This window comes from Galendromus occidentalis, unplaced genomic scaffold (genome assembly GCF_000255335.2).
Source record: "Galendromus occidentalis unplaced genomic scaffold, Mocc_1.1 scf7180000077474, whole genome shotgun sequence".
NCBI lineage: Eukaryota > Metazoa > Arthropoda > Arachnida > Mesostigmata > Phytoseiidae > Galendromus > Galendromus occidentalis.
In genome coordinates this window covers 440,935-462,517 of record NW_003805462.1, presented here as the reverse complement: position 1 = coordinate 462,517, position 21,583 = coordinate 440,935, and the positions used below count along the sequence as shown (strand labels likewise).

Here is a 21,583-nt window from a genome sequence, read left to right as displayed (position 1 = left end):
AATCGAATACGTCCACTCTGTGGGCTATAATTTGCACAATTGACTCAGGTATGCTTTCTTGTTCCAAGCGTACTCAAGTAGCCTTTAGTTGCGATAGGTACATGATGAGACACACGGATACCAAATGGTTCAGAGCGAGGAATTGTGAAAATAAATTAACCGCTTCTCCGTGAGCAAGAGGGAGGAATTATATCAATTTCCAGGCATCCGAAAGCCCGGCATTAGAGAGTCGGGCATTAGAGAGTCGGGCATCTGAGAGTCGGGCATCTGAGAGTCGGGCATCTGAGAGTCGGGCATCTGAGAGTCGGGCATTTGAGAGTCGGGCATTAGAGAGTCGGGCATCTGAGAGTCGGGAATCTGAGATGGTACCGCTCGAAGTCTCGCACATCGCTGACTCCGATTTCCTGAAAAAGAGTTTCGGGGTTGTGAGATGAGCGGCTTACGACTTACGAGTCCACCACCCAGATCCCGACATAGGGCACGGAATTTGCGCATAGAAGTTTCCGAGCTTACTCCCTTGCGAAGTTCCTGTGAGAGAAAACAAAAGCGGGAATGGGCGAAGCATGATTCAAGGCGAAAAATATGTTTCCCCGTCGAGCCACTCGGCCCTGAAGTATCTCGACCAGCAACAGGTCGTCAGAGCGGGTTCCGAAGCTCGCCACAGTACTGGACCTCATCGGCTGCACCTTGCTGCCGCTACTGCTTCTTCATTCGTCCGTTCTCACCTTTCTCGCGTTAGCGGTCCGTTCGTCTCCATCACTCATTCTCAAAATACAAATCGTCCTCCATCCATCCACCCAATGTCTGTTCCGTCGGTTTGTCCATTGAACAGCAGCTACTCATCATTCTGAAGCCGCTCGAAGATTGAATGCTCAAGCTTGCTCGCTTTGGCAAAGGACAGCAACAACTATTTTGCGATTTGATGTTTGGGCTGATCGGCTAAGGCAGCTCCGTTGGAATAGGGCTCTCTTTACCCGTGCTGGTATGATATAATAGAAGACGCCTTCTGAACTCCATTGAAGTCAAACAGATAAGATGGTGACATCGTTAAATCGACAGAAATCTTGTGGAATAGCCCTGAGCGATGCGCGGAGTCGCGGGTGGGCTGAGCAGAGAACATTGAGCCGCCGAAAAAGAAAAACTCGGATAATGTTTGCCGATGTTCGTCGCGATGAATCGACGCGGAATGCCCTGCGCGCCAGTTGGGCGGAGATACGGGAGCACATATTTCCGCGGATATTCGCGGAGGAAATAGTCGGAGACGGATCATAACATCGATGTATGTCCATTCTTGAATCGGAACATCGATACAGTTTGATAGAGTATTGCGTCGTCAAGTGATAGACTATGATTCGCAAGCGTTAAATGATAGATTGTGATGAGGCGAATTGATCGATGGTTAGGGCGATTGATGGATTGTCATCTGCATCGATCAACGATGGACGGAACGTAAAATCGCACTGAAGGGCGACATCAGTATGCAGAGACCGACATACAGATCTTGAAAATGAATTTCGGCTTTGTGAACACGTGGATACATCTCAATAGCAGTTGTCGTTGTTGTCCTCGCGGACAGCATCGGTCGCAGCAGCAGCGCTTCGAAATGATCATCTATCAGCAGCAGCAGCAGAGCGCGGACCGCCGGCCAGTGAGAGAATCGTTTCTTCTCAGTTTCTGTTTGTTTAGTTGAAAGATGACGACGTCGGCGACCGCGAGAACCAGCGAAGAAAGAAGACACGGGCAGTTTACTCCGATAGAGAATGACACTACCTAGATTTGTCAACGAAGGGAAAAAATACCACTCACAGGTCCTTCCTCATAGTTGCCGCGCTCAGTTTCGCGCGCACGTCACGCTTTCGTCCTACGGGAGAATTTCGTGTATCAGTACATCTACGTCCCCGTGAATGCTCGAAAATATGAGAGGGAATCGAGCCGCTCTGGGTCGGGTACGCCAAACCCAGAATTCCACGATCGACGACCGAGGGAGCGAGCCTCTCGTCGAAACCATCCGTTGAGATTTGAGACGGCGGAGATTCTTCTGTGGTCGTCGAGCTGATTCGACACGGCAACCTCCTACTCGCAGTTCCGGTGTTTATGGACAACAGCGAGTACAAAACACACCGTACCCTAATGACTGGTTCTGCCGTCGCTGGTTAGAACTCAGACTAAGATGCTGAAGATGAAGAGACTTTCGAACCGCCCCTGATCGAATAACTTTACGGCTATGCTCACTTGCACGCTGGATACTCGTCTGTCGACTCGCTAAGCCTCGCTCGGAACTCAACGAGCCAATCCTCATTCCGCCTGTCCGGTCGAACATGCTTAGCGTAGCAACGAGCGTAGCTGCATCATGCATCACCAATGAATTCATTATAAAGAAAAACACAACAACGATTTTGTTCGGCTCGTGGCTCGAACACGTCGGGGCGTGGGTGTTCGAGTGCTCGGAGCTGTGGAATCACACGCCGCTCTGACGTTTATCTCTCATGAACTCATGACTTTTAATGAAACATTTCTCCCCATGGCCGAATCGAATCCCGCCTTCCTTAATGATGAATAAAGAACCCATCAGACTAAAAGCACGCCCGGACTCAGAAATACAGAACATCATTTTCGACTCGACGCTTCCTCTGGATCCAGACGTTCGCATTTTGAAGGAATGAGCGGGAGCGAGAATAAATTCAGCCCACAGCTCGTGTATGAAGACGAGTCAAGATCTGATCCAAATCCGAGAGAGCTTCCGATGATAGCACAAAGACAACTATTACGGCGTTTTATTGTTATGATACCTGATAAGTTGAAATGTTCGTCTTCATCCATCTACTCAGTCGCTTTCCCCCGTCATTGTCGTCGTGTTCTACCCGCCGCCTCACGTGCCGCTGCTGAATGAGCGCAGCAGCAGCAGAACAGACAACCAGACAGCCGACAAGCTAAGAGTGAGTGAGCGGGCGAGCTGATAGTGAAGAAGATACTTGACTTGATTGATTGACTGATTGATTGATCCACTCGTTGACTTATGGATGTCTATCTGGATTGATGTTTTCGTCTCACCGAGAGCTTCTTCTCACTGAAATCACTGCGAAAGTTTCGTAAGCCGTGGAATGTCTAGAATTCCTGGAGCGTTCGTAGAAATGGAATTGGGTAAGTACTTCTCTACTCATTGAATTCAAATCCTCGATTGTTGTCGCGAGATACGTTCTCAGCGAAGCGATGGAGAAGAAATCGAAAGAGGGTCATAATTATCGGTAGACGCTCCTCGTGATCGTCGACCCCTTTCACGAATTCGCCTCTGTCTGATTGGCTCGGATCTTACGCAGCCTAATTTCTCAGCCAGCTGGCCGAACTCCCGAACGGCTCGCTGTTCCGGACTGCAAACGAAAGCTTCTGTAATGGATAAGTGGTTGTGCATTAGAGGTGAGGAGAATGTTCGAGATGGCCGATGATATATGGAGGGTGGCCTAATTTTATATTTCGACTCTGCCGGCGTGCGAATGTTCGACCCGGACGGGAAGGCGACCGCCAAGGGGGATGGGCGAGCGGGCGGGCGGGCAGGCGGTCGGTCGAGCCCTCGTGAGCATGTGGAGTCAGATGGCGGACTCCCGAACGGTGACATCGAGGACTACATCCAAGAATACGAGGATGAGGACGACGACAGCAGCAGCTTCGAGCGTTGGGTTCAGTGAGGGGAAACCGTCCCGGAAGAGGGAGGGAATCAAGGGGTATGAGGTCAATTCCATACGCTGTTGATGCGGCCCGCAGCAGCAGCATTTATTCAACGCCATAAATAAAGTCGCTGTCATCGCCAACCAACTGAGCAAATGAGGGAGCCATTCTATTGCCATGTAGCTGGCTAGCGGCGCGACGACGATGACGACAACGGCGCGCCAAGGTGGCTGCTGCTGCGAGCGTCTCTCACCGATGTACGAACCCGCCAGCCACCAGCGAGCATCGGCTGCCGCGGCCGCTGCAGCGGCGGTGAGGAGACGACGAGAAGGGACTGAGCGAGGCGAAAATGGGCGGAGCTCCGCGGCCTTCCGCCATTGGATGCTTGACTCCTCCCTCGAAGATCTGGCCCCGCCCCCTTGGCTTTGGCTGCCCGTGTAGGATGCTGGAGGCTGGTCGCTTGCCGCCGACAGGGAGCCAGTGAACGAACCAGTGAGGCAGCCATGGAGGCGAAACGAGGAGAGTGGGCATGAGTGACGGGTGTGTAAGACATACACAGTGAGCCCGTGTGCCTGCGTGTCTGACGAGTGCTGCCGAAGCGCCAGCCATCCAGCTCGCCGCCCGGCAACAGACCGACTCATTGGTGCGAGCGGCGGCCGACGCGCAGTGCTTCTTGCTTGCAGCAGAGCTCGTCTCTCCTCACGAACACGAAGCACGGTGGAGTCAGTCGACGACAGGAGGCAAAGCAGACCCTCAACGAACGGACGATTCGTCGGCCGGAACGTCCGACGAACGAACGGTGGCGTTGGTCTGTGTTGCGGTAAACTTGCGCCGTGCCCACTGAGAGTGAGTGAAACTGTGAACTACCGACCTGGGGAATGACTTGATCCCTCGGGCAAAATCTGCCTTCCTGACTGCTTGCTCTGGACGACAGTCCGTCGAACAGTCAGTCGGAGTAAGGGAGAAAATAAGGAGCACCGCTATCCGGTTGCAGCTGTTGCTGCTGCGTTCAGCGAAATAACGACGAAGGCTTCGTTCTGATGTGTGATGTTTAGTGACTTGTTCGACAACTACCAGTTTGCATCGGAAGAAGCAGAAAAAGTAGCTACCGCTCGAAGGACGTCTTCAGCATCCTCGTCTGAGACATCGGCACGATCAAGACCGGTGGCGTGCATTAGAAGTCGGAGAAGCAAACCAATCGCCGAGGCGGCTGATCACTGCGAGCTGCGGACAGCGACTGATCATCGGAGCCCCGATCACGGACTCGAGTGGATATCAACAAAAATCAGGAGCAAGCAAACGACGCCTCAGATACGACAGCCTCGGCAGGGGTAGAACTTGCGGGGAACTAGCGGTGGTCGGCGTGGTCGTATATTCACCGAATCTGCCCGCCTGCCAGTGAGTGAGTGAAACCCGTGCAACAACATCTGGATTCTGGATGCTCAATGAAAAGCTGAGTCGGATCCGCGTGTAGTGGTGTGTTGTATCATCGGTCGGTGTTGGGTGGATTGCGACGAAGTCCGAATTTATTCCCCTACTTGAGAGAAATCGCTCGGCGCCCCAATGTTTCCAACCGAACCAAGGAAGGACCCCGACCCCTGACCGAGAGAATCCCCTCAGAGCATCCTGACAGAACAGGGAATTATCGAAGGCCAGCAACAAGCCGCGAGCCTGATCCGAAGCAACAAGACCATCGATTGCAGCAGCAAAGAGGTTGCTTCACCCAAGATGGCACAGTATCCCGAGCTAGCCGCTCAGGTCTATTTTCCAACTCCAGCAGCGCCGTCGTCAGATCCTTACCATCATTCTCATCATCATCCCCACCTGGGTTCTTATTCTGATCATCGTACACCGCCTTTACACGACGGAACTCCTCCGTCGGCAGGACATTCTCTCATAGACCAAAACGGACTAAGCTACACGAATCTCGATCAACAAAGGGCCGCAGCTGCCGCGGCCGCAGCCGCAGCGGCGGGCTACGCACGGATCTCAACTCCGACGTACAACAACGGCTCCTCATCGGGCTACAGTTCCCCGGGCGCATCGCCTAGCCCAACACACCCCGCCGCTTCCAACTTCTACCGGGACTACAACACACATTCCCCCAACGACGTTGGCGTCGTTTCTGGTGGCGGCGGGGGACGTACTGCAGCAGCAGCTGCTGCGGCCGCAGCGGCAGCAGCTGCAGAGATGGCAGATCAGAAACCGCCACTCGGCTTGTCACCTAATCATTCGGCGTATCCATATTTGGATATTGGCGGACGGGCGGCGAGCAACGGGGCGATGTGCCGTAATTCGGCCTATATGGCCATGGGGGGTTATCCGGGGGTTGGAGGTGAATACGACCTCATGCGGATGGATCCACTCTACGGAGGCATGAGTGACGCGATGGCCGTAGGAATGGGCGTAGGCGGAATGTCGGGGGCGTCCTACCAGGGCGCGGTGGGTGCAGGATCGATCAACTCGACGAAATGTGCGACGAACGCTGCACCGGTCCCCACGTACAAATGGATGCAAGTCAAGAGGAACGTTCCGAAACCCGGTGAGTAGTCCCTACACGACGCTCTCTATCGGTCGAGAGCTGGAGAAGAATTAGGCATCCTTCATTAGAATTAGAATCCATTCGACCATCGTCGGAGCTAGATTTTTTTCTCTATTCTCAGTCAGTGGATTCAGTCAGTGGAATGAGTTCTATGCACATCCCACAACTTGCCGTGGGAGACAAAAGACAGACTTCCGATACCTCATGTATATCCCCATTCGTTCAGATGATGCGTGTTCCGCAAAGATTTGCAATGATCTGAACTTTGAACAATTGAGAAGTCGCTCGTACTCGGGACGCGGGGGATCTTATTGCTGTGAGCTGTTAGCAACGAATCGTCTCCAATCGGGGGGGGGGGATCGTGGATAATTTTAGTCCTCCACCCGCGCTAGATATCCTGATCCCTAGGGCGGCGAGGGGACGTGGTCTTGGGATATTAGCTGGCTAAGGGAAGAAGTGAGACGCAATCGAACATAGCTCAATGCATTACACTCGGCTCAGCAGGGTGAGGAGGACGCCTGTCAAAATCAGCCATTGTTCGACTGCGCGAGGTTTTCGCTTTCAATTTCCTATAGTCTGTCTACGTTATTGTTGTGGTTGTCGTTTTCCTCCTGTTCGTAGTCGTCGTTGCCGCTGTCGTCGTCGTCGTTGGGTGAACTTTCTTCGTATCGGAGGAGCAGCCACGACAAAAAATGAAGAAAAAGTCCTCGCGCGTCTCACGCAGCTAAGTTTCCCTTCAGTCAGTCAGTCACTCAGTCGATATTGATTGTCGAAACCTTTTTGTTGACAACGACCGAGATATCGAACGTTGATGAGTGCGGCGCGCGGCCCCAGCCTCGCGAGCTCGCTACACTTTGTATCGCTGAGCCAGCTCTCGGCCGATAGGAAATTGCCTTCGCGAGAACGAGCTCCACCAGTGATAAATCAGAGTATCATGGGAACATCCTCCCGGCTCTGATCAGAGATTTCGCGCCGACCGCGATCTACATGGACCTGCCCACATTCGCATATGAACAGTAGGTATATATGTATCTCTGCATCGCTTGAGCCCTTGTTCCTCTGAGCATATTTGCTCTCTGTTCTGTATGAGGGGATATTTATTTTTAACTCGAATAGAGAAACGCCGGGAACTCTTTCCTCCCTACCTACCTACCGAACAGGAGTTTCTCTCTGCTTGGGTGCCTCCGGTGCGCGCGGCGAATCATTGGCATTGGCGGTCTGGGCTGCTTTTTTCCATACAACGACTCTGGTCAGCCTTCCTCCCCGTCTGTCGGTCCAGCAAACGAATTGTTGGTTCTTCCCCGTTCCTCCCTCTCGAACGCTTCTCCCGAGATTCAACTTCCTTAAAGTTGAGATGTTTATGATGACGCGCCAGCCCCGTGATATGCGACGGCTGCTACCGTCTTCGTGCTAAGTGCTTGCCACCCAAGGGTTAATGAGAAATTAAGCGCCTCATTGAGCCCGCTGATTATATGTACCTACTTCTTCCAAGGCTGCTGCTGCTGCTGTCAGATGGCGTTCTGTTCTGCTCACTCCCCTCGGAACGAGCCATAATTGAGCGAAATGAGTAATTAGAGATGGCTTGCAAGTTTCCTCTATGAAGTCACAATCGATCCGGCCATTTTTTTCGGTTTTCTCTGGGCATAGAGGGAGATGCTGCCGCGGATTGCGAGAGTGGAAGGCTCGGGAAATCGACCGGAACGGATAATGTCTAGAGCGCTCGAGAGCAACGATGAGTGGAACCCTTCTTATGCTGTAAGGTTTGTGAACTCTGTCAAGCGCGGTAGGTGGGCTGAATTCCACCCATATGCGGTGGACCGAACAGCCAGGGATACAGGGGAAAGCAGATCCTGGACAGAGATTTTAGAATCGTCAAGATGTACCATAAGATTGCTGTCGAGCTCTCTATCGAGATCTGAACTGACCGATAAACTCCCTCTGCTTGGAGCCGGGTCGAAAGCGTTTCACGACGGTAATCGAGGAATTTGATATTTTTAGGCTGGAAGTCTCGGTGGGCAGTGGGCACGCTCTGCGCGTCATCTAGCGTTGACGACTGCTGCTACCCGTCGAAATACTTTAAAACGCTCAAATCCGTTTTTCCAAAACGTTCAAAGCGCTCAGGAGACTTCCTCACGGATCTCGAGCTCCCCGTCTCACGCAGAATTTTGGATAATGTTATCGTGTGAGCGGTGGGAGGTCCTATGATCTGAAATTCTCATCGCATAGCCGCGAAATCTCCGAACCCTTTTCTCCCGAGTTTTTGCCGAAGCTGCGGCGTTAAACGGTTTTCAAACTCTCCGATCAAGCTCAGCGGACGGTGATCGATCAAACACAAACGTCATTTTGAATATCTTCATTCTGTCGAAGTGAACTCTACCGAGAAGATGAAGAAAACCTCGTTCGAGGCAACAGAGTTCGAGTGGACTCGACTCGGGAATTTTGAGATGGCGTCTTCATCATAAACCGAACTTGGAACATAAGTGCAGATGTATCCTGCACGGATGTCCACACGGAGAGGCGGACTGGCAGACAGGCAGACTATCAGGCGTTCCTGGCACTGGCCGCTGGACGGTGGAGAAGTCAGACTGGCAGATCTTGGATTGAGCGGGACATAATCAAAAGCGAATCCGTCTGCTCGTGGAGTGGAGGGGGTAATGACTGGTTGCGAATCTTGGCTCGGTTTTTTTCTGAATCTGAATAAGACAAAAGCTGGCCAATGGCTCGCAGACAACAGAGCGACAGACAGACAGTCCGCTCGTCCGTCCGTGCGTCGGGGACGAACGGACGCACCGACTGACGCACAGTCAGACCGTCAGTGGTTGTTCCTCGGCCGCGGCGGCGGTTGCAGCAGCGTGCTGATCACCTTTTTTCGTGATGCCCGCCGGCGTCTCTCTACTGTCTTGCCGCCGCCGCCGTCGCTGCTTCCACTACGGAGGAAGAGAAGATAAAGATATGCTTCGATTGCGCTCAGCGCTAGCGAAGCGACCGAACCAGGTGAGCAGACTACTGACCGTCCGACGAACGAATGGATGAAATGACAGACAGACATACGGACCGAGCAAGCAAGCCGCGGCCGATCCTTCCTTACTCGGCTAACGAAGCATTCCGAGCTCTTCTGAGCTCACCGACAGATGTCGCGGCACGCATCGACACGTCAGCACGCACGCGAAAAAGCATAAACGCCCTACCGTGCGCATATTACCACGCACGAACTCGTTCCGACCCCGAATCTGACCCAGCTCCCATTTCCCCGGGGTTCAGCTATTGTTTCTAACCGAGTCACATTCGGCTTGAAATGAATTTGCGAGAGTGATTTCTTTTGTAGGGATAAATCTTCTTCCAAGTCATTCTTCGCTATTTCGATATTCCCCGCTCGTCCGCAGTTTGTTTCGTAAGTTTTCCAATATCCAGGACAATGGATCCATGAAGAGCTCAGTTTTCGAGCTTCAGTGATGCTCACCATGAAACGAGTATTGAATCGTGCAATCAATTGTCCACCCGAGCAGTATCCGATTATTATACGAATGACCCTTCATCGGCTGAAACTGACTCCGACTAGATGTGCTCAACAACATATGCATCAGGATCCATGATTTGTCGAAGCCTTTCGGAGCACTCCCTTGAGACGAGTTCATTAGAGAGAGAGAGGCTTTCCCACCGTCTCTTGGTTGGTTGCGAGATGCTCGGCAGGCAGCGATCGGGCGGGCGGGCGGTCGACTTGGAGCGATTCGCGAAAGTTGTGGCTCTGTTTCCGATAGGGTTGATTCCTAGATAAGCTCACCGGTCCGAGTAGTCACACATGCTCGCATAGATGATAATGATTTCGTCAGAAATCATCGAGCTCATTCGTAACGAAAGACTTGGGAGGTAGCAGTCGTTTAGAGGAACAGTGAGAATAATCGGAAAGGCTTAGAGATGGGCCGCTCACCTGCTCCGAATCCGAACGAGAGCTGAATTGCGCCTTCAGTGCTCTTACTGGTCGGAGTTCCGGAATGCCTAGAAGGAGCCTACGAAGGGAGGAAGCCTGGGCAAAGAACCTCGCGGGAGGGGGGCGCCTCAGCAGCGGTAAGGAAAAAGTCATGCACGCACTCTCCGGCTGACGCAGAAGCTGCGAGAGGGCGACGGTGAGGAACTCCGTAGATGTCTTCGGGTCAACACTTCGCAGTTGGGGGCTGTGGAGTTTTCGTTGCTCTTGGGAGCGAGCAAATCGAATGAACTTTCGTCACGCCGTTGTTTTGCTGATGATACGAAGAACGGTGAATTTTCGGAACTCGACGTAGAATTGACTCCGATCCAACGACACGGAATGTATACGGCCATCGATGTTTCGAGAATCACTCATTTCCTACCGAATGTCCCCGAGGAGCTCGACTAGAAGACAAGCAGAACTCCTGCGTCGAACCAGCTTCCGATCGAAAGTGCCGCACAGTGAGTTCGCACAAGCGGAGCAGAAGACAGAGTATTGATGACAGGGTCGCTGCGTGAGCGAGGACACCATGGAAAGATGAATAAAAAATATCCTGCGATGGGGCATATGTTGCGGCCGTTGTCGCGTGGCGTTTGTTCGGTGAGTTCGAAGTAATTTGGTCAGAGGACACGCGGACAGGAAAAAAATGTCCCCACGTTGGATTCAATATCGAAAATTATCTTTGGCCGCACCGGACGCAATGATGGATCTTCGCTCATCCAGATGATCGGCAAGATGTGTCACCGCCGTGTTGGGGGTCGCTCGCTCAGTCGCCCATGAACGGTCGGTCGGTCGGTGGATCTGTCGACCGCTCGCTCGGAGCGCCAATCGTTCGATCTGCTGTTGCTCTTCTTCTTGTCGGACTCGTTGAAGACGCTCACTTCATCCATGACTCTCGGAGTCTCCTCGAAGCTCCGAGAGATTATCATATGTCTTGAGTTTATTCCGCGTTGATGATCGAATTTTCCAAAAATCCGTATCTCCATCGGAATCTTTTCTCGTCGGAATGAATAGAGAAAGGAGTACGAGATAGTCCGTCGAATCCCCCCGAGCACGAATCGCGAGCTGCAAGCGTCCGAGTCGCCGTGCTGCGCGCAGTCCACTCCAATTTTGTCAACAGTTGCTCGTCTCGCGGCAGGCTGACACGCACTCTCGGGGACAATACCGAAACGACAAATAGGACGTGCACAGTTGGAGGTGTTGACTTCGCAACTAAGTGATCGACACGAACACTCCGAGCAGCAGCGGCACCAACCATCATGCGGAGATCGACAGAGTGACATGAAGTCAGAAGCCATTGAATTTGCGACTTTGTCTGGCCGCGAGTAACGAGGACAGTGAAGGCTGGCTTTGAGTGCGAGTCTCCGCGGGGATCCGCTTTATCTCATTGTCGTTTGCTCATCACACTTTGATGCACTGAACGGGAGTGCGCAATGAGAGTGGATGCAACAGAAGTGACAGAAGAAGATGATAGCGAGAAAAAAGAGATGATCACGAGAAGAATATCTCGATACTCATGTGACGGCTCGATGTCAGAGATCCGGCGGATCATTGAGAGACAGGAGGAAGTCAAAAATTGGAGAGAAGAGATCTGGGAGCCGATTGCCCTGTTGCGAGAGACTTTCCCGCCATCATGAACTTCTAAAAACAAGCCCGACGCATCAACGGTACCCCCACCGTACGGGGGAATTCCTGGAGAACCTCAGACGCAAGGCTTGAAGGCGAAAGTTACGACTCGTCTGGGAACTTTGCTCGCCTAATATTCGATACGCTCGCTTAATCCAAATCCTTTCTCCGACCCGAAAGGTACACTGATACTTTTTGCCTCGATTCGGATTCCGCGACCCCGCGCGAGTCCCTCGAGCGCGAAATGCATCGCCGCCCAAGGGCTGACTTTTCTCCTCTTTGGGAGGGGGAGACTAATGAGGATTTAGAACCAGAATGATGACGCGCCTCATCGAGGCTTATAACTGGGCATCGTAACGGATACATCTTGGAGGGGGCCATGGCCCCTTCTTCTGAATCGGCTGAGGGCCGGCCAGAGTCGCCGTCCTCTCAATCATGTTGCACAGGAGTAATTTGAGCTAGAGGCGGGCCATTCCTGAATTCATTCTCACCGAATCAAATACCAGTTTCATTTTGACCCTACCGATCTAGAATCGCTCGTGGCATCGGTCCAGCTTAGCGGGGAAAGACCTCAGCGAAGCCGCCAGTGTCGCCAATGCCTGCTTGCAGCTGTATTTATGCAGTTTGAAATAGATTGCGAACTGACCAAGCGGTCGACCAAGCTTTCGAACATTGGTCGACTACGACGAATGGAGGGACGGCCGAAACGACCGGCAGACCGGCCGACCGCCAGCATCATAACCTTGCTTCGCAGTTTACAAGCATGCTGGTTGGTGGTCGCCGTTGCCGTGGCAATGTGATTGCCTGCAAATTGCTCGAATCCTCCTCTCCCTGATGGGGAATTAATTTCTGGGAGAAGAAAAAACGGAGGAAAGTGTTCAGTCTATAATGATCTGATAATTAGTTTGCTCCGTTCTCGTCGACGCTCCTTCGACTCGGTGTGTCGAACATGGCTCCTTGACCGCCGGCTGACTAATCCTGACTCGGATAGGGGAACGTGTGGAAAATCGATGGAGCGAGCCCATAATGAGGACCCTTTGAGTGAGTATTCAAGAAGACTAGAATTGGAACGTATAGATCGCGAACTACGTTAAGCTCAGACGACTCGTCATTCTCTTCCCTCAAGAAGACTTTTGGTATCTTTCCTTCCCTTCGGATACCCACCGCGGCCAGCTCCACCCAGGCTTCTGGTTATGGTGGTGCAGACAAGGAAGAATGGAGAAAAAAATCTCCATCACCAGCAGGGATCGATGACAGCGCCACAAAGGCCCGGAGGGTCTAAACATGAAATTGTCAAAAATTTGCCCGAAATCGGAACATCACGACCACGAGACGAGCTTCTTCTTTGTTGTTGCTGCGGTGGTTGTGGTTATTGTCGCTGGGCCGCTGGCGATCTGCGGAACGCACTGCTAGACCTCCCGCCAAGAGGCCCATCGCGAACCTCTTTTCGGGGACTTTTCTCTTTTTCCTTTCTGTCACTCAGACTCTGGGACCATCCGGACGATTCCCGAAGGCGAAACATGAAGACGTCCCGGAAAAATTCGGAAGCCCCGAAGATTCATGGCTCATACTCTCTCGGACCTCCTTATAAAATATCATATTCGCCTCCCGCTCCCATTTCACGGAGTCTTGAAGGATACAGAGCTCGGAACGATGATGATCTCGGAAGCGCTGGGCTGTCGCGGTAGCGATTGTTGTTGTTGTTGTCGTCGCTTTTGAAGCGACTCAAAATGCCTCAACTTTCTCAAACCGCTAGACTCGCATCGGCTAGGTGGCGAATTTTGACAGCAACTGTCTTCACCCTCAGAGACATTCTTGACGGATGACCAGCGCTTTCCTGCATCTCGCAGGAAGTGTGCTGGCGAATCTTGTCTCGGAAGTTTTGAAGTAGGGTAGCCAGCAAGACAGTCAGTCAGTCAGTCGGTCAATCGGTCGTTCCTCCATCGGGTTATCCCCGACGAGGGCTCAGGGAAAACTTTATGCATGATGCCTCGCGGATGCGTCTCGCGCGCCAAAAAGGCGCAGGTGTCAAGTACTATTTTGAGTGTCTTTCTGAAATCTTTGTGATCGCTCGGGTCAGCTCTGAGCAACTGCATTTCCTCATAGAGTGTTCACTGTTTTTTGGTCGAGTGCACGCTCAGCGATTCGCTTATCGCAGTGATCATCATCATCGTCGTCGTCCTCGTTGGGGTTTGTGGTAATCGACCTCGATCTACACCGACGGACGAACGAACGGACGGTTCCAGCTCAGCGAGGACACGAGATCATATCTCTCATATGTTTTTAAAGTCATCCAGGGGTTATGTGATAAAGATCGAGATGACACCTCAGCTCATTTACATAGACTTTCGATGTCGGTCCGATCCGAAGCTCGCTTAGTTTATCACGGATTCGATCATTGGTCAGAGGAGGACAGTTTCGGCCTCTGCTCCCTGCTGCTGGAATGTCGATGAAATTCCTCGCGGTGCGAGGATTTTTCCCGGCGATTTTCCCCCGGAATACCTCCAATCTAGGCATCTCCGAGATTCCGAAGCAAAGGAGACCGAGTCGCTCTTCGGTGGAGGAACGTCAAATATGCGCAAGCACCAGCCGAGGCACTTGTTGAATTTGACTTGAGCGCTTATTGAAGTCGGTCGCTCCGACTCCCAGCAGCCGATCTCAATTAGGCAAGCGATCAGAATGATATCGTGCCGTACTAGGTACACCACCCTGACTCTCATTTTCGCTCTGCGTCCTACATACATCATTCTCAATAAATCAGTAGGCCGGACGATCCAGCAAGCGAGCGAGCGGATCACTGATTGAAGGTCGTCGCCATATCGTTCTTACGGCCATCATTTTTCATACCGATAATACGACGACGACGGCGACAACGAATGAAGAGTGCCGTTTTGCCCTTCTACGGGGCTACGATTATGACACGCTTCGGACAGGTTCGTTCACCCCGACATCGTTTCACAAGGGTCGCCGTATAGTTCGAGCCGAATTCGTCTAGACGACGATCCACTTGAATGGGCAGACTACAAATTCCCGGCAGCTTTTACACAAGAACGGACCTACGGCAAGCGGAGGCCAAATGCATTAGAGAGAACTTTTGCTCCCACGGAGGGGTGTGCTCGAACAGGATGAGCTCATGGGCTTCTTTTTTCGTCCTAACTTAGCACTTGGCTAACCATCGACGGCCGGCCAACAGTTGAGCGCGGGACGACGTTCGAGGGAAGAGATTGGTCCTCCCCGCACGCTCGCATCGAACGAAGAAATGCATTCTTGCTCGCCGCCTGTCCGTCCGACCGCTCGAACCAACAGTCAGTGAGAGCAATGGTGGCCTTCCTCGCTTCCTTCCTTGCTATAGCTAGTTGGGTGGCTGGCTCCGTACTTGGAGGTGTTCCATCATCGTGACATGCTCCTCTGATAAAGGCTTCCCGTTCGCTTTGCCCATCTCTCTGACTGACTGGCTGGCTGCATGCTTGTAGTATCGAGCCCATCCCAATCTTCCTAAAGAAATTACTGCCCGTCATTGCCTAGGAAGCGGCGGCGTTGTCGGCCGCGGCTTCGGCGGACGGAGCGGGATCGGGGGCTGCAAGATCCACTGGGCTAGGGACCAGAGCAAAGTTTGGGACATTTTTTTATTGCCCGGTCTGTTGCAACGGACGCCCTGTGGAATCGGTCCGCGTGACCTGGAGCTGACATTTTCCCGCTTGAATTTCTATCTCCCGCTCAGGCTATGTGATGTGAGCTCGCTTGAACACATAAAAAATACTGACGCTCGATCTTCGGTCCTCTGAGTGAGAGCAGTTCGGCGTGTCGTTGGGTGGAGTTTGAGACGCGGTCCCGAAACTCGATAAGAATCGGCTGCATTGTGATTGTCGTCCGTAGGGGAACAGGTTGTCTGCGGTGTTGGTTTTCTTGATAGCCCCGTGCTTCGCTGTGAACAGTTGGAGATGTTTCCATCGGCAACAGATGAGTTTTTCATCGCGGTTTACTCCGCCTCTCCGATAACACATCTGAGAGAGATCTCTTCTCATCGTGGGGGCACCGCTTCTCCCCTTGTTGGTCCGCTTTTCTCCTCTATTCCCCGTCTACGATACCCCCTGAGACAGCCCCTGCCTCGGCACAGTTTCTCCTCGTACAACGGAGTCCAATTGGCCGCTTGCTGCAATCTTGATCGATTTCGTAAGTTGCCGAGCTTGCCGTCGAAGGGAAAAGAGAGGAATTTATATTTAGAGTTTCTCTCGTCTAGCAATCGCCAATTGCTCGCTGCCGCGACCCCTCGACCACTGCCGCTGCTCGCAATGCCGCCGCGGCTAAACCCCTCCCCGAGTCCTCGTTGAATGATCCATCATCGCCACCCAAAACTAAGATTTAAATTTATGCCAATTTTCCCAAGCGGCAGGGACGACGAGGAAAAGCAGTGAGGAAAAAATCCCTTGCTTTTTCTCCTGAGGAAATGTCAGCCATGGGCAGAGAGAGCTCAAGCGAGGAGTTGCGATCGAGTCGCGTTGGTTTACTTTCGGAATTAACCCCGCGAGCCGTCAGCCATAAGCCTCTCGGGGATCATGAAGAAGTTAGCACGAGCCATGGCAGCGAGGAAGCGAAAAAGAATCTAGTAGCGGTGCTTCTAGCTCCCCCTCGGAGCCCGGAAGCTGGCCCTGTGGCCGCAAGGTCCGTCGGTCGAACAGGCCCGCTCGTCGCTTTCTCTCGCTTCCGAACGATGAGCACCTTCAACTCGCAGTATCGTTTCGTTCAGACGACGCTACCGAGTCGGAGCAATCGGGTTTCATCCACGTTCGAGCACTAGTCTCACTAGTCTCGGTTACCACGGAGATGGTTTGAAAACATCACATCACTACCTCTCGACCCGGCGTTGTAGAGCCCACAGAGTCTGGCTCGCAGGATATTGCTCATTCAGCATCTCTCATGTGCCGAGATGAAGGATCTTTCTGGGAATAAAGCCACTGAGATCAGGAAGGGTCAGGATTTTTGTCTTTCTGTGCGGGAACTCCGTAGGTGCGAGGCGTTTATTTGTCTTCTCGAGCTTGAGGGTGCCGGCGTTCGTACTCCGAGCTGATAGACAAGGCATCCGCATATTAATCAAAGAGTGCATTAGGAGAATAAACAACATCCATCCTAACACATATGCCTACCCTGTTATGTCATATCTGGAGTATGATCAGGTGCCGGGAAGGGACTAATGCGTTGCTTCTTGTCGGGGTGCGACACCTGACTTCGCCTACAAACAAAACAGCGAGCCGACGAAAACCCACCATTATCCTCGTGTACGGAGGAGGGAATTTCTCTCGATATACATACTCCGGGGATCAAATCAGATCGGGGAAGGTGCCGCTTAACTCCGAAATCTTTGCAGCTCGGGAGGTTTCATCCTCCAAACCTATGTCTCCTGATTGAATGATTGGAATTTCCTTTCTGAGGAATGCAGCCGGATGCATCAAATCAATAGCGAAGACTCCCAGCTGAGATCCATGATCATGAAGCTCAAGAGGTCTTTAATTTTGGTGTCAGAAATTCTTTGGCCGCAGACCGCTCGAGTGGCGTACCGATTTCTCCGCCCCCCGACCTGTCGACAGATTCAAGTACGATTCGGCAGCGACTGAGTCGGGTGCCGGAGCGAGCCACCAAGCGAGTGAGTGACAACTCACATAAGTGACGACATCTAGCAACTTGACATCCCGTCCGCCCCGTGTCGAACAGACGAACGATTCCATCGGACGGACGAGCATAATTCAAGAAGACTAGTGCTAGTGACTCCTCACACACGGACACGTTTGCTTCCGAAGTTATCGATCTGGCAGTCAGAACAGCGATGATGCGAACTTCTTTGAATTCAAAATAATCGGAATGTCCTGAGCGGGTCCGGGGGGAGGTTGCGAATAACAGCGAGCGAACGGCTAAACGACTGCGCCGCTAAATCAACAGATGTCTTGCACTCGGTTCCTTGTTGGCTCACGCGGCCCAGTGGGCGAGGCTCAGATGGAGCATTGTCTTGATTCCTACTTTTTTGTTTCCGCTGATCGCTGACAATGAACGAGCATCAGCGACGTCGAACGATGCCATCGACGACGGCACCGAACCGGTAACGAGCGACTATGCAAACAAGATATACGCTTCACGTTCTGCGGAGTGGGTGGTCGGCTCTGTGGTCAGCTGGGAGAACTCACTCAGGATACAATGTCTATATGGAATGGATTCCATTGCAACTCATGCTTTTGCTTCTTGGGACAGGAATTTCTAGGACAATGAACGATACTCGGATATATTTCTGGAAAGATCGCCCTGGTTTGAATTTTGATGCTACCTATCCCGTCGACTGCCTGCTAAACGCTGGAACTACCACCGTGCCAGCCGCTGAGTCTACCGCTCGGCGGTTGCACGCTTTTAGCGGAGTAGTCTTTCTGTCCGTCCAGCCGACGGTCTGTCCGTGAGTCCGTTGGCTCGCTTGCTTGCCTACCTCCCTGCGGCGGGCCGAGAGCTCTGGCTTCGTCTTTCTTCGGCACGCCACTTTCCAATCAGTAACTCGGCGAACTGACCACTTCTGCTTGTGTGCCACGACAGCGGCGGCGGCAGCAGCTTGTTCTGCAGTCGCGTCACTCACAAGCAGATCTGCTTCCTTCCTTGCTTGCTCGCTCACTGGCTTCTTCCCTGCGCTCGTTTCTTGCGGCTTGGTCCCTTGCGCCGTCCGAGTACCTCAGATGCTGTTGTTTCCGCTGGCATCGAATGCTTGCGACGAAGAAACTATTACGAAGTGTTCGTTGGCTAATTTTTCTCCTCCTGACATGGTTCCTCGCTGCTTTCATTGCTCGCCCTCCCGTCAGTCTGCCTCCGGCTTACTTCACGAATGAAATTCTCGTTCATGACATCACAGACGAGGTCAGCCGCAGCATATCGACGACCCGACGTCGAATGATCACTTTTCGCGTGAAAGCCCCATTCCTTCTGCTGACTCGTTAAGTATTTTTCCGTGGATCTGACTCGAGCTATGCATTTCATAGGAAAAATGCTAGGAGAAGGGCTCGGCATGATCTTAGTTTCCCCATTATGTTCATCTTATTTCCTTTACCCGCTGTCGATTGAATCATCGTGGCGCTTCCGCCGATTCATGGATCGACACAAATGAGCTAGAAAGCATTCACGGTGAGAATGCGCATGATCCACATTCGAAACGAGTCTATTTGAGCTCTCAATCGACCTAGGCAGTGCAGAATGATTGCTCCTCGATCGAATACGTATCATAAATCTTTCGCGCTCGCTCCTGAATCTCCAGTCGTCCGTACGAAAATTTATTTGCTCTGGATTGAGCGTCCCGTTTATTCCTGTAACAGATGACGCTCTGGAATCCTACATGGACTCTCTTCAGGTCAAGTCAACTTCAGAATCCTTTCTACGACAGGTTGACCGGCTCAATGGTCGCAATTCGCGATCGTCGAGTAGTCGCTTCACATACGAGGCTTAATTGAGGCCGTGTGTGCCGTAGGCGATGAGCATCCGAAATAATCCTGGAGACTCGTTGCTCTCGTGTTACTGAATTCGGAGTTGGTTGAGCGGTAAGCGCTCCTAATGAAAAGCGAATAATAGCGACCAAGATTAATGATCCCAGCGATGATTAAGTCATTTAGCTGTAACAGACTGGTGGAACTGAGCCGATCCTGCTGCTCCGACCGAGGGACATTTCATGCACGGGCTACCGGCGAGAACCCGACGCTTTAGAATGGAGAACAAAGGTCTCGAAGTTACCGCGAGGCTTTCTGGAACGAAGGCGTCGCGTCGTCCGTCGTCGCCATCCGTTGCGGTGGAAGTCGCTGCCGGGGAGTGCAGCTTGTATGAAAAGGACGTCAGCTGGTAGGAACCCTTGCAAGTGATCAGTTATCCGAACAAAACACAAAAAAAACGACGGACACGCACGCACAAAGCACTGTTAGTTCAGTAGCTTTCCGGAACGCAGACTTTCGCGATTTTCCGATAAGTTCTCATGACAAGGAAAATAAGCGATTTTTTTCACAAATCAACAGAATGACATAGATCGATGGCTCGGCCGTGGGTCGGCTCACGAAACTCCACACTACCCAGTCGGATGCGTTCGTTGGTCTGCGCGGGACACCACAGGCTATCTCCGCGATCGCCCAATCTCGACGGCATCGAAACAATGTTCCCATATTCCAAGGGTTCCGATGACGAAACTCAATGTTTCTCCCGGTATCCCTCCTTCGGTGCAACGATTGGACTCATCAAACCAATGCCGACCCCTCGTCTCTCTCGAGATTTTTCCCCACAGGAATATGAAGCCTGATGACGCCGAGAGGAAATCACCGAAGGGGAGACATGTGGAATGCTCGGGTATCGGGTATATTATGGCACGGAAACGATCTCCGAGAGCAGCCGGCAAAGGGTTCTCGCGAGAGGAGATGCGGGTGAAATTTCGAGGGGAGGAACCACGAAGGAATATTAGATGAAATCGGTGCCGAGAATTATCCAAAGCAAAAAGGGAGCCTGATGCAAATTGCATGTTGCTGCTTGCATCTGAGTGAAGCGCTCGCTCTCTGCGTTTCTCTCGCCCGTCAATGCGGCGCTTCGAGTGAGCGCTGCCGATACGAAGGAACGAGTCTCGCTGCCGAGCGACTGGCCAACCGTCCAGCATCCAACCAGCAAGCCAGCCTGCCTGCCTCTCTCCAGCGGGGATCGAATCTCGTCATCGATCAATGTCAATACGTCGTCTACTCAATATCTGTGCGCCAGCCTCACAAGATTCGCAGAGGGGGAATTGAGGACAAATTTGCAACTCTTGCCTCCCTTCCTGCCCGCCGCTTTGCCTACTTGCATTTGCGTGCGTGCGCCTTTCCGCGCCGTTATTGGAAGAACCAGACACAATGCGGAACTTTCTCCCGAATTCGCTTCCCCACCACCCTTGGATCTGGTCGGAGACCCGCCGAAGACACGGGGAACTCATCGCCTCAGAATTTCGGACCGCCTGGTCTGACTCTCTCGTGGAGTTCAGTCTGCTTCCGCTTTCCAAATCAGCGTCCGATTAAGCTTGAGACTGTTCTCGCATCGATTTACCTAATCCAGCACTCATGATGGTACTGGGAGAACAAGAGTATCTGCGCAACGAGAAGCAGTCCGCGCGGCATGTGGAGCTCTCTCGAAAGAGCGTGGTGTTATCGGTTAGGGTGTCGGACGACGACGACGAGTGCACAAAAGCAGCTGGAACTGGCTCTGACTCTGTGTGTCGGCCCCATGGCGATCATTCAAAATGGACATTTCTCTCGCAGATCCGATCTTGGATCACACGGCCAACATCAAACACATTGCAGATAGTCGAGCAGGGGAAACGGACGAAATTAGGCCAACTCACATCTTACTACAAGAGTTCTCAGTTGAACCTACGCATACAAGAGAGGGAAACGAGAAAAGCCTCACCAAGAATCATTTCATCGTGTTTCGGTATTTGAATCTGAAGCGAAGACCCCCGGAGCTCGTTGAGTCGCGGGTCGCGGGTTGAATACCGGGGAGAATGATACTTCGTCACTCGTACGGACGTTTTCGAAGGTTTCGGGAAGAGATTTGTTTCGTACATATTGTACACATTCCGTTCCGCGCGAGTCCCTGATTCCAAATTGCGGACCCCATCGTCATTGACGCCGAGACTGTTGACAATGTGATATAATTTGAATTATACCACAGCGAGGGTAACGCGATCCCTTGTCGTTGAGGATAGAATGGCGCGGTGGCTCACTCCGTTGTTTGCGACCACAATAGAATAACAAGCCGGCTCG

The 21,583-nt window shown here is 52.3% G+C and overlaps 1 protein-coding gene across 1 annotated transcript in view; it reads left to right on the top strand.

Annotated features, from left to right (window-relative positions):
• The first annotated feature begins 5,391 nt into the window (after nucleotides 1–5,391).
• The window catches only part of LOC100898565 (homeobox protein Hox-B1-like), a 32,185-nt gene continuing 15,993 nt past the window's right edge, over nucleotides 5,392–21,583 (top strand). Inside the window, exon 1 of the mRNA XM_003744757.1 lies at nucleotides 5,392–6,205. Coding sequence (XP_003744805.1) covers nucleotides 5,392–6,205 — 814 coding nt within the window. The remainder of the gene's footprint in view (nucleotides 6,206–21,583) is intronic.